At 49.5% G+C, this 11829-nt stretch overlaps 1 protein-coding gene across 1 annotated transcript; it reads right to left on the reverse strand.

The window, feature by feature from the left end:
- Positions 1-9559: 9559 nt before the first annotated feature.
- MYOD1 (myogenic differentiation 1) lies at positions 9560-11378 on the reverse strand. Its single transcript, XM_025894129.2, has 3 exons — positions 10749-11378; positions 10193-10271; positions 9560-9917 (listed from the first exon to the last, which is right to left on the reverse strand). The coding sequence occupies exons 1-3, from the start codon at positions 11376-11378 to the stop codon at positions 9667-9669; spliced, it is 960 nt and encodes a 319-aa protein (XP_025749914.2). The 3' UTR covers positions 9560-9666.
- Positions 11379-11829: the final 451 nt, after the last annotated feature.

Below are 11829 nucleotides of genomic sequence, written 5' to 3' on the forward strand. Positions count from 1 at the left end.
TTGCTGCCTGAGCCTTAGCTTCTCACCCACAAGCACTAACCATAGCCCCGCAGCCCAGCCGAGACCCTCACCCCTTTCTACTTGCACGGTACCCCCTTATTCATAGCCATCTGTCCCCTCCCTTGCAGAGGAAGGCGTGTGGTCCCATGCCAGAGGGTCGTTGGGATCAGTGGCTGGTGAGAAGAGGCAGCAATGAACTACCAGTGGGCTGTTGTTGTTCAGTGGTCAAGAGCATAGACTCTAGGGCCTGGCTGCCTGTGTTCAAATCCCAGCTCCATCATTGACTTAGCTATGACCTTGGGCAAGTTATTCAACTTCTCTATGCCTCATCTTCTTTATTGTCAGATGAATAATAATAAACCCTATATCCTTTAACACCAGCTCTGGGATTGCTCTTGTTCTGGCTGGAGGGGAGAGTGTGCTGGGCTCCATAAGCTCTGTGGTGGGAACGGCTCCGGGAGGAGCTGGGGTGACAGTGGACTGGAAAAAGGTGAAGGGAGTCCTGAAGCCAAGTTTGGCCTATGTTCTCACACTTGGCACTTGTAAGCCTTAGATCTGGTCTTGCTACGCTCTGGAATTGGCCCAAGTCCAGCCCCTGGGCCTTTGTCCAGCTTGGCACATCCTCTCTGCTGCTCTCCCAGGCCCAGAGACTTAGCATTCCCAGTGGGTTGGGGTGCCATCTTGTGGCCACATCTGGAAACTAACCTAAACTGGGCACGAACGGAGCAGGCTTTGGGGGTGACCCACCAGAAGCAATGAAACCAACTGGGATCTCCTGCTTTGACCAGAAGTCCTCCCTCCAATGGACAGGGGAGACTGAAATTAAAGGTGCCATAGTGGGAAATTGGTGACCATTGCTGTTGGATCCGTAGCTTGAGCACTGACCCTGGCACCTAACCTGGGAATGGGGTAGGGTGTACAGCTCTTCCTTCCTGTGACACGCCCCCCATGAGTGGGGTCCAGATCTCTTAGGCCAGGAGAAGTCTAGAAAGGAGCCAAGGTAAAGAATGGCCAGGGGAAGTGCTAGACCAGGGTTTCTCAACCTCAGCACCATTGACCTTTTGGACCAGATAATCCTTTGTTGTGGGGGCTCTCCTGTGCATTGTAGAATGTTTAGCAACATCCCTGGCCTCTACCAGCTAGATGTCACTAGAGCCCCTTCCCCAGTAGTGACAATCAAGATGGTCTACAGACACTCCCAACAGTCCTTTTGGGGGTAAAATTTCCCCTGGTTGAGAGAACCACGCATCTAGACAGATTTGGTTACAAATCTCATTTGCTATAAGTGACTGTAAACTATTCACTTTTCCTCTCTAGGCTTCTGTTTCCTCATCTGTATAAAGGAAATAACATTTTGTGAGGATTAAATGAGATAGTGTCTTGGGGTACCTGGGTGGCTCAGTCATTGGGCGTCTGCCTTCGGCTCAGGTCATAATCCCAGGGTCCTGGGATCCAGTCCCACATCGGGCTCCCTGCTCAGCGGGAAGCCTGCTTCTCCCTCTCTCACTCCCCCTGCTCGTGTTCTCTCTCTTACTGTGTCTCTGTCTATCAAATAAATAAATGAAGCCTTTTTTTTAAAAATAAATAAGGTAGTGTCTCAGATTGCCCATCCCCTCCAAACCCTCTGTGACCTGCTCTAACCCCACATCTCTCTCATGGGCTCCTACCAGTGCTCAGCAATGTCCGTCAGTCCCTCAGTGACAGTGTGGCCCCAGGGGGCAGAGTGTCAGCCCTCCCGAGGCTTGGCTTTGGGGAAGATGGGACCTCGATGCCTCTCATGCTGGTTGAGTGAGGTGGGGAGGTAGGAAATCATGAAGGCTGGAGTGCAGGATGCATGTAGGTGGTCAGAGAGGCTGATGTGTAGGGAGGGCGGGTGGGCGCAGGCACTTCTTGAAGAGTGTTCCCAGCAGGTCTGGGCAGAGGCCACTGAATTCTCCTTCTGGAAGCAGCTTGGAGATGTGTGGCTATCCCAAGGGCTGCAGTGCCTTTGATAGGAGCCTTGTGGGTTCTCCTGGTGGACACCCCCAGGAGGCTGCTGATAAGCCTGGTTGGCAGTGTGTAGTGGTGGGTCCAGGTTTTGTGAGGCCTGGCGTTTAGATATTTTAGGGGTTACGCTTTAAAAAAAAAAAGAATAGAAAGTTGGGCACAAAAGTGAATATGCATTTAGACCTAGAAATCAGGAACACATGTAAATTTTAGAAAGCTGACAAATACTACAAACCTTTAAAAATCCAGAAAAAAATTGCTTAGTATTTTTATTAACTGCCTGAAACAGCAACATAAGACTTTTGAATGTTATATTTACTTGGAAGCCAACAAAAACAGTTGCAACTTTTTTTTTTGCAATTACAGAAGGATGTTCAGTTAACAACACGTTTGTTTCATTAAAACTGCATCAAAGATGACTGAAAATGAAAATATCACCGTCCTCCCATATAACTATCTTTTCTGTGCACCAACACACAAGAACCTGCTCTAAATTTCCGTGCCAACTTACAACTTCTAAATTGTACCAGACAAGGTTTGTGACTACTTAAAATACCGCCAAGACAGGGCTACTTAAAGATACATTCATGAAATGCAGGCGACCCAGAATAACCACAACGATCTTGAAGAACAAAGTTAGAGGACTCACACTCCCTCTTTTCAAAACTTACTACAAAGCTACAGTAATCAACACTGTGTGGTACTGGCATAAGGATAGGCATGTAGATCAATGGAATAGAATTGAGAGCCCAGAAATAAACCCATACATTTATAGTCAATTAATTTGTGACAAGGGTGCCAAGAAAATTCAATGGGGAAAAGAGTAGCCCTTTCAACAAAAGGTGCTGGGACAAGTGGGTATCTACATGCAAAAGATGAAGTTGGATCCCTTCTTTACACCATATAGAAAAATCAACTAAAAACAGATGAAATATCTAAATGTAGGAGCTAAAACTGTAATACTCTTTTATTTGGCTTAGGTTATGGTTTTGTAGACATAATGCCCACAACACAAGCAACAACAACAACAAAATATAGATAAATTGAACTCCATCAAAACGAAACAAAATTGTGCTTCCATGGACACTGTCAGGGATGTGAAAAGACAACCTGTAGAATGAGAGAAAATATCTGCAAATTACATATTTGATAAGAGTCTAGTATCTAGATTATAGAGAGAACACTCAAAACTCAACAATAAAAAGACAAATAATCTAATTTTAAGATGGGCAGAGGATTTGAATAGACATTTCCCCAAAGAAGAAATACAAATGGCCAATAAGAACATGAAAAGATACTCAACATCATTAGTCATTAGGGAAATGCAAATCAAAACCACAATGAGATACCACTTTACACCCACTAGGGTGGCTAGAATAAAAAGACAAACAGTAATAGTGTTGTCGATGAGGTAGAGAAATTGGAACCCTGATACACTGCTGATGGGAATGTAAAATGGTGCAGCTGCTTTGGGGAAGACTTTGGCAGGTCCTCAAAAATTTAAACATAGAGTTATGATATACCCAGCAATTTCATTTTTAGGTATATACCCAAGAGAATTAAAAGCATATGTTTACACAAAAATGTGTACTTGAGTGTTCATAACAGTATTATTCACAATAGCTAAAAATGGAAACAACCCAAATATCTATCAACTGATAAATGGATAAACAAAATATGATGTATCCATATAATGCAATATTATTTAGCTATACAAAGGAATTAAGTCCTGATAGAGGCTACAACGTGGATGAATCTGGAAAACATTATGCCAAGGGAAAAGAGTCATACACAAAAGGCCACACAGTGTGTGATTCCACTCATGAAATGTCCAGAATAGGCACATCCATAGAAACAGAAAATAATTCGTGATTGCCAGGGGGTTGGGGGGGGAGCAAGAGTGGAGAGTGACTGCAAATGGGTTAAGAGTTTCTTTTGGGAGTAAGGAAGATGTTCTGGATTAGACAGTACTGGTGATGTTGCACAACATAGTGAATATAGTACAAACCACTGATTTCGACATTTTAAGAGGCTGAATTTTATGGTATGTGAATTATATCTCAATAAAAACTTTAGAAAAGTAAAGGAGGATCTGTAAACCAGATTATAAATAATTTGCTTATGCTGAGAAAATTCTGTTTGTCATGGGCCCTGTTCTCTTATCTGTAAAAGATCTACTTCATTATCTTTTTCTTTCTCTGAAATGCTTTCAGCAAATTACTAAAGAATTTCAGAATTGGTACATACCTTTTAAATTCACTGATCCAATGATACAGAGAGAAAGTCCAGATCCAGATGGGTTAAGTCACATTCCCAAATGTCAGAGCTGGTCAGTGGCACAGCCAGGCTAAGATCCCAGGAATTAGGTAGTCACTGACATCCTCCAGGACTCACTCATCCCTGCTACTGGGAAGGATCTGCCTGAATTAAAACTTGCTGTTAAATGTCTAAAAAAAAAAAATTTAACTATATAAAAACGACCCTGCATAATATAAAAACTAATATTATACAACCTCACATTTTCATGTGTTTCCTTTGATTGCAGTGAGTTGTGTGTAGATGTTTTAAGTGTTTCATAGATTAGAAAACACTGAGCTAGAATCAACTTGTTCTTCATCATTAGCACCACCCTCATTTTTGTCTTCATCTTCCTCCACAACTTCTCAGCCTTCCGCCTCCCTCCTCGTGCTCTTTTTTTCTTGCCTTTGTTCAGTCTTGCCCGCTCCTTCCTACCATATCAGGCTGCATATTCTTTAATTGATTCCTCACATGACAGTGGTTTTACAATATCATTTTCTATACGGAGAATTGAGAGATGATTCAGAGAGTTTAGTCTTTCCTTCAACATGGTGATCAAGACTTGTTTCGTATCATTCATAATTGAGGGAAGCTTTTTTTCAGGCTCAACACTGTATTGGAAATGTCATGCACAATTTTGGGATTGGTGTCAAATTTGGGGAAAACTCCAAGTTTCTTTCATTTGTGGACTGTAAGAGTTCAAGTTATTTTGAGTTTTCTTCTGTGGTGATTATTTTTAATTTTTTTAAGTTGACAGTGTTCATTAAAAGGTTGGTTGATGTTGAGGTCTTGTGATAGTGGCATATTATGAATTTTACTCTGTTGGTGTCAGTGTTCTGTATTAGATCAGCAAAAGACTTAAAGTGTCTTTCCAATGTAATCTTATAATTTACTCTTCTTTGAATGGATTATCGAATGCAAGAGTCTTTTTAATAATTCCATTCAAAAGTTACCTCTTTCTTTTAATAAACTGCTTTTTGGTATGATCTAAAGATATTCTGGGTATAACTGTCTTTTCAATGTCAGATGATTTTAATTTATTTCATTGTTCATTATTATTGCTTCTGTTTTCTATTCTATTTATTTAAAACATATTCCACCAAACCCAAACAAAATGTGTAGCTTTAGATTGGACCCCAACATGCCCATAAATGCCACCTGCCAGAGTAGAAAGGGATAATGGTCATAACTAATTGGCTAAAATAATTTACCTTGGCAAATTAAGAAGGAAACTGGACCAGTGCCTTAGACAGGGCTCATGCAAGGGACCTAAGCTTAAACTTCGTTGCCTTCAAGGAGCATCAGCCCCTGGTGGTATGCTCTGGGTTCATGTGTGCTGTTGTATGAGCACATGTGTGTAGACATGGACCCAATGTTTCCTCAGATCCAGCCCAGGTGAAAATGGCCCCAAGAACAAGGATCATTTCATCTACATTGCAAATGGAGTTGGCCTCAACTAGATGCTCCTCTCACCCCAAACCCAGGGGACTGAGGTGAGAGATGGGCCAGGAGGGGACCTCAAACCCCATCATCCATGGAATGATCCAACATCCAGCTGTTGCCCTCCCTCCTGACTTTCTCTCAGTCCCCTCTCCTTCCTTCCCATGCAGAGGTATAAGGCAAGGCAGCTACGAGTGCAATCCCTGGAGCCTGTCTGCCTGGGTTCAAATCCTGGCTCATGACCTAAGCTAGTCCAATGAGGGTTCTTCTCTGGAAATTTTCAAACTGGAGTTTAATGGTGAGATCCAAGGTAATCCCTGAGTTGCTGGAGAAAATCAATATGGACTCGGAGAGAGTAAACTCAGTAGAGGCAAGCCAGGGAACGGTGGAAGAGTAAGAGGGGCTCCAGGCTCCAGTCCCAGCTGTCAAACAAAGCTCACGGGTGTTATAGTGCCTGTAGTGCTGCTTCCGTATATGAATTGTCCTTGTCCTTCCAGCACACCCCTTGGGGGTGACGCTAGTCTGAACTGGGTTTCTGTCACTTGTAACTGGAAGTGTCCTGGACTAAATCTCTCCCCATACCTGCTTCTTCTTCTCCTGATGTCTCCATCTCTGTAATGGCATTACCATCCACTCTGAACCAAACCAGAGCCTAAGTCAGCCTTGGCTCCCCCTTTCCCCTCACATCATTAGGGCCTCCATACACAAGGCTCCGTGAACAGTTATGCATGTTGTTCACTGAACAAATGCACCTGCATAAGAAGGTCAGTGGGGGCTGAAGTCCAGCCTGCTCTCTGATTGCCTAGCTATGAACCCTGGAGCAGAGCAGTGTCCTCAGGAAAGAAGGGACATTTTTTCCAATTGCACGCTAGCTCCTGGGCCTTCTTCATATGTGTAATGGGTTTCCTCAGTGCAGAAACCCTGCATGCTCCTTTCTGCACCTTCTTATACCCCATTATCATACCTCATTGCACCCTTTACCTTTCCTTATAGTATTTCTCACCATTTATTCACTTATTTCTTTGTCTAATGGCTATTTCCCCAGTGGATTTTTTTTTGAAGATTCTATTCATTTATTTGACAGAGAGAGACACACAGAGAGAGGGAACACGAGCAGGGGGAGTGGGAGAGGGAGAAGCAGGCTTCCCGCCGAGCAGGGAGCCCGATGCGGGGCTCAATCCCAGGATCCTGGAATCATGACCCGAGCCGAAGGCAGACGCTCAACGACTGAGCCACCCAGGCGCCCCTCCCCAGTGGATTTTAAGCTGTGTGAGGGTAAGGACTGTGCCCTCGAAGTTCTCCACTGTACTGTCAACACCTACATTTTATTTGGCACAACTGTCTCTATTCCTATGCTTTCTCTCACATCCCAGTCACAGCCCCAGTTCAGGCCATGTCATGTCTCCTCTGAGCAGCCCTCATGGCCTCCTGACAAATCTTCCTGTCTCAAGTCTTGTTCCCTCCTCTCCATTTTGCCAGCCCAGACTGACTTTTCTAAATACAGATTTATTTGTACCCTTCTGCTGGTTAGATTCCTCTATGGCTCCCTATTGCCCTCAGGAGAAAGTCCAAATGAGATCCATTGAGGATCTGCCTCTGTCTTTTCCCCATCTGACCTTTGGCCTCTCCCTGTGAGCATCTTTGGTTCCATGAAGGCACACTTCACTTTCTGTCACTTTGGAGTCTTTGCACTTGCTGTTTCCTCAGCTTGGAATATCCTTCTTTGGCTCCCCTTCCATGACCAACTCCTTCAAGATCCTTACTAGAGGTTATCTGCTTGTCTCTACCTTCTGTTCCTAGTGTGTTCCTCTACCACATACACCCCCATTATAACACTTAATTCATTGTGATGTAACCAGCTGCTAAAAGATCCAATCTCCCCAAATGTCTTGGTGTTTTCCCCAGTCAGGAACTGTCCACTGGTCTTTGTTTTCACCCAGCATAGGACCTGGCAACTACTGAATGAATGAATTCATAAATGAACCCCCAAAGGGTCTCAAAGGAGTGTAAACAACCCCAAGGTGCATCCGGGGAACAGCCAGAGGAAAAGTTGAGGATTATTAGTAACAAAGTAGCTCTAGGCAGCTCTTCAGGGACCCTGTGTTGGGGACAGCAGAGGCTCTCCCCAGAGCAGAGAGCAGAGGTCCTTCTTGCTGGCAATACATCTTGCCTGCAGTCCTCAGGGTCATCCCACTTGGCAAGCAGAGCCTTTGAAAGTGGGCCTGTAAGGTTTTCAGGAAAAAAGTGTCTGTAAGGGTGAGATGTAGAAGACATTGAGGTCCTGATGACAAATGTATGTATGTTTGGGGGCGGGCTTGGGGTGGCATGGGAATGGGGAAGAACTTTTACCAGACCGTCCTTCCAGGGGTGCCCTCCCAGCTATGTGTGTGCGTGCACATGTGCATGGGTCTGTGAGCATTGTGTGTTTTCTTTTCTTGTTTCTCAAGACGCAGTTCAAATGGCACCTCTTCCAGGAAGCCCTCTGCAGCACCCTGGCTAAATTCAGTGTCTCCTCCTCTGCTCTCAGAGCATTTATAACCAAACCTGAGATGATGCAGGTTTGCACTGCCCTGACAGGGCCAGGATGCTCTAAGTGCTGGGTGCCAGGCTGAGTAGAGACGTCTGTGCCTGTCTGGCCTTCTGTGCAGTCCCCTTAAGATTATTCCTATCACTGAGAGCCTGTAAGTATCATACAGCTTACATCGCCCCTTCAAACTCGTTTAGTTTTTCCTTATAATGCTATGAGCGCCTTATCACATTCTCTGTACCCATGAGGCTTCCGAGTGGCACCTAGAGCTACGAATTCCCAGTGTTCCTTCTGGACACTACGCCTGTAGTCCATCTGCCTGGGTTCACTCAGTGTGTATCAAGGGGCATGATTCTCAAACTTGCACGCACTTTAGAATCTCTTAGGGGAGCTTTTGAAAAATACCAAAACCTGGCCCCAGATATCAGGGGCAGATATATTAAATCAGAATCTCTGGAGAGTGCGGCAGGCATGGATTTTTTTTTTCACTACTCAAATCATTCTAAAATGCATCCTGACACAAGAACCACTGACCTGCTGCGTGTAAGGATGGGTCAGAGGAACTTCCCCCACGGATAAGGAGCCAAACGCACCCCTCCCTTCCTAGCCCCGCCCCAGGCTCCTTTCTTGCAATCCGTCTTCCGTCTACAGGGGTCGCTGCGGTTCAGCTGGCCCAAGTTTTCGGGGTTTCCTCCCTTCCTAGCCCCATCCCCAGGGAAAGTCGGAGCCACCGCGGTATAAATTAGCGTCTTTATTTCGAACACCTGAGCGAGCGCCTGCGGCTCGCCCACCTGCCGTATAAACGTACAAAGTCCCTGTCGCACCGCACACCATGCCTCAGAGATAAATACAGCCCTAGGGGCACCTGCTCTGGCAAAGCAACTCTTATTTACAGGAATAGATTACAAAAGTATTACAAAAAGTGGTCCTGAACTGGGGTAGGGGGTGGAGTGGTTACTGTTACACTTGTTACACGCGGAACGCGAGCGCGCCCCGCGAGCGCTGGGGAAAAGCAAAGTCGCCCGGGGCTCTGGGAGGGAGGCCACGCCCCCTTCAGCAGCACTGGCGTCCGGAGGCGGGGCTTAGATCTGCGCGGGTCCCACCCCGCCTAGGGAATGGGGGTAAGGAAGAGGGAGGGTCTGGCCCCTCAAGGAGGAACACTTAAAGACCATCGCAGCGAGTCTCAGGGAAGGGTGTTGCGTGGAAAAGAAGGACTGTGTCCTTACTGTGGAGCGCGGGAGTGGAAACACACATCAGTTCTCCCGCCTCTCCCAACTCGGGAGGGGTCGCTTTTAAAGCGCGGTTGGGAGTGGGGGTTGGCATTTAAGCTCGATCTTTTGGGCGCGAGGGACTCTAGGGGCACCATCCCTCGGGCGCGCAGGCAGCGGAGCCCTCCCATGGGGCCGCCCACCCCCTCAGAGCACCTGGTAGATCGGGTTGGGGTTTGCGCCAGCTGAGCACTGCGGGGCGGCGTCCGGGGAAGGGGTGGGGGCGCCGCGCTCGACCTCGCTCGGCGCGGCCTCTTCTTGTGGGCCGGGAGACGACTCCCGCGGCGCATCCGCCAGCAGAAGCGCGGGCGCGGCGGGGCTCTCGGTGGAGATGCGCTCCACGATGCTGGACAGGCAGTCGAGGCTAGATACCGCAGCACTCTTCCCGGGCCTCGGTTCTGCGCGGGGAGGGGTAGGTTAGTATGCAGTTGAGCAGCGAACAAGTCTCCCACCTAAGGGCTCACTGCTTTGGGGCAGACAGGAAACTGAAGGCCTGCCCGAGTCCGAGAGGACCCAGAGAGAGTCCGGAGCGAAAAGAGAGGAAGCTGCACGCTTCGTAATTCATTCTCTGTACTGTCTCCCAGGATTGGGGGCGGGGCTGGGGGGGTCCTAGATAGAGGGAGGCCAGGGCAGCTCAAAGCCGGTAACGTGGGAAGGAGGCGCAAATACGCACCGCTCGGCGCCTCGCTGTAGTAGGTGCCATCGTAGCAGTTCCGCCGCCGGGCACCGCTCGGGGGGCCGCTGTAGTCCATCTGCAAACGGCAAGGGCGCCCGAGTCAGGCTCGGGGACCGCGTGGGGCCAGACCATCACTCCCGGTAGCCACCCCGCCCCAACTCCTCAGTCTCAGCCACGAGTGCTGGGCCCTGGTTGGGGGATCGGGGCGGACAGGAGCTGACTGCAGTCTCCTCCTGGGCCAACTAGAGGGTGGACAGTCGCCTAGGTGCATAAATCTGCATTTTGTAAATAGGGATAAGTGGAGAAAAGCAGATCTTCATGTAGCTGCAGCAGAGCTCTAACAGCGCCCCCAATGGGGTGGCTCGCATTTGTCCCGTGCGCCCCCAAGGCACAAGGCCACACCAGTGACAGCTGCTCAGGACACCGGGGTCCACTCGTGGCAAGGTTCCCAGCCCAAACCTCCCTCTGGGGCGCCTGCTCCCCGCGCTCGGAAACACGTGTCAGATATACCAAGAGCTGCCCTCACTTCTCTAGCTGGGGGTCCTGGCCTTACCATGCCGTCGGAGCAGTTAGAGCGCGGGCTGGACGCGTCTGAGTCGCCGCTGTAGTGTTCGCCGCCACGGCCTGGGAGCAGCGGGCCAGGCGCGTAGAAGGCAGCGGCGGCACCAGGGGGCGCGGCGTCCTGGTCGCGCAGCAGCGCCTGCAGGCCTTCGATGTAGCGAATCGCATTGCGCAGGATCTCCACCTTGGGCAGTCGCTGGTTCGGGTTGCTGGACGTGCAGCGCTTGAGCGTCTCAAAAGCCTCGTTGACTTTGCTCAGGCGGCGCCGCTCGCGCATGGTGGCGGCCTTGCGGCGGTCGGCGTTAGTGGTCTTGCGCTTGCACGCTTTGCAGGCCCACAGCAGACAGCGGCCAGCCTGGTGGTGCCCGCTGGGAGCGCGCACATGCTCGTCCTCGCGCGCGCCTGGCGCCGGGTGCACGGCCGCAGGGAAATGCGAGTGTTCCTCGGGCTTCAGGAGCGCGCCCACGTGCACGAGGCGCGGGTCCAGATCCTCGAAGAATCGCAGGTCGGAGGAGTCGAAACACGGATCATCATAGAAATCATCCGCGGAGGCAAAGTTGCAGAGGGAGCCGTCGGGGCCAGTCAAGTCTACGTCTCGGAGTGGCGGCGACAGCAGCTCCATATCCCTGCAGGGGGTGGCGCAGTCCTAGCTTCGGTAGGGGTTGCCCGAAACTTTCTGCCTCTCTGCAGTCTTGGCCGTGCGGTAGTAAAGTACCAGGGGTCTGAATGTACACCCCACTTCCCCCCCCCGCCCGGTCCTGTCCGGCCTGATGGGAAAGCGGCGGCAGCGCCCCGGGGCTTCCCCACCCCTATCGTCACGCGAGGCGCCCGGGGCTATTTATCCGGTAGTAGCTTAAGGGCCCCCGAGCCCGAGAGGGCGGCTGGGGGCGGGGGCGCCCGAGGCCAATAGAAACAAGGTGGGGAGGAGCTTGGGATCCCCAGGGTGGCCGCTGGGGCAAGAGACTGGCCAGCCCCCTACCCCTCGAGCCCCGCGCGCGCGCGCGCGCGCTCCGACCCCTCCCTAGGCTGGGAGGAAGGCAGAGGCCGGCAGCCCAACGCGGCTGCACTTGGCT

Source organism: Callorhinus ursinus, unplaced genomic scaffold (assembly GCF_003265705.2).
Source record: "Callorhinus ursinus isolate GAN/ISIS: 27379988/994484 unplaced genomic scaffold, GSC_fseal_2.0 scaffold49, whole genome shotgun sequence".
NCBI lineage: Eukaryota > Metazoa > Chordata > Mammalia > Carnivora > Otariidae > Callorhinus > Callorhinus ursinus.

Excerpts from the sequence above, each read along its gene's own strand:
- MYOD1 (XM_025894129.2), bottom strand. The coding sequence starts at position 11,378 with ATGGAGCTGCTGTCGCCGCCACTCCGAGACGTAGACTTGACTGGCCCC. Across the intron at positions 10,272-10,748 it reads CTAACTGCTCCGACGGCATG|ATGGACTACAGCGGCCCCCC; the intron begins GTAAGGCCAGGA and ends TGCCGTTTGCAG. Across the intron at positions 9,918-10,192 it reads CTACAGCGAGGCGCCGAGCG|AACCGAGGCCCGGGAAGAGT; the intron begins GTGCGTATTTGC and ends CTCCCCGCGCAG.